The 759-nt window shown below is 65.6% G+C and overlaps 1 protein-coding gene across 1 annotated transcript in view; it reads right to left on the reverse strand.

The window, feature by feature from the left end:
* CDHR2 (cadherin-related family member 2) overlaps positions 1-743 on the reverse strand; it is a gene marked incomplete at both ends in the record, with an annotated part of 7,529 nt that extends 6,786 nt beyond the window's left edge. Inside the window, 3 exon segments of the mRNA XM_010074068.1 lie at positions 29-118; positions 316-369; positions 604-743. Of these exon segments, the coding sequence (XP_010072370.1) occupies positions 29-118; positions 316-369; positions 604-743 (284 nt within the window).
* Between the last annotated feature and the right edge of the window lie 16 nt (positions 744-759).

Below are 759 nucleotides of genomic sequence, written 5' to 3' on the forward strand. Positions count from 1 at the left end.
CAGGGGCTGGGTGGTCCCGGGGAGGTACCTCGGGGATGGTGGCTTCATATGGCAAGTTCTGGAAGACCGGGGCGTTGTCATTACGGTCCTCCACGATGATCGTGAGCTTTCTGGAGATCTACCGGGTGTTGGGGAGGGTGCAGGGTGAGTGCGGGACACGGTGCCCAGCAGAGCTGGGTACAGGTCCGGCACCCCGCACCCCCCAGCTCTGCACCCAGCTGGCATCTCCCCACTAAGCCTCATCCACAGCCCCGCTGAGACCCTGCTCCCCTCCCCATCACTGCTGCGCCCACGCAGCCCGTGCCCGGCACTCACAGCTGTGTTTATCCCGTCGGACACCTTGACGGTGAGGGTGAGCCTGGCCTGGAGCTGGGGGGACACAAGGCAGGACGTGGTCAGGGCCCGATCCTCGGAGGGCTGAGCCCCAGCGCCCTCCACCTGCCCCCCCGGGTGGGATGCTCATCCCAGGCAGCTCTCCCACATGGAGCTGGGCTTCGGAGCCAGGGAGCAACCTCCCACAGAACTCACAGCTCTGCCGTTTGTCCCTGTCACCCCAGAGCCCCCAGCTCGGGCAGGGACATCTGCCCTGGCCCCTGCCCTCACCTCGCGATCCAGGGAGTTCCTCAGTGTCACGACGCCTGTCTGGGCATCGACAGAGAAGTAGAAGGCATCTGGCCCCTCGATGCTGTAGGTGAGCGGGTCCCCATCTAGGTCAGTAGCTGTCAGCTGGAAAGCTTCCTGGCCTGGGGACACCGGCAG

The sequence above is a fragment of the Pterocles gutturalis genome, unplaced genomic scaffold (genome assembly GCF_000699245.1).
Source record: "Pterocles gutturalis isolate BGI_N339 unplaced genomic scaffold, ASM69924v1 scaffold5412, whole genome shotgun sequence".
NCBI classification, from domain to species: domain Eukaryota; kingdom Metazoa; phylum Chordata; class Aves; order Pterocliformes; family Pteroclidae; genus Pterocles; species Pterocles gutturalis.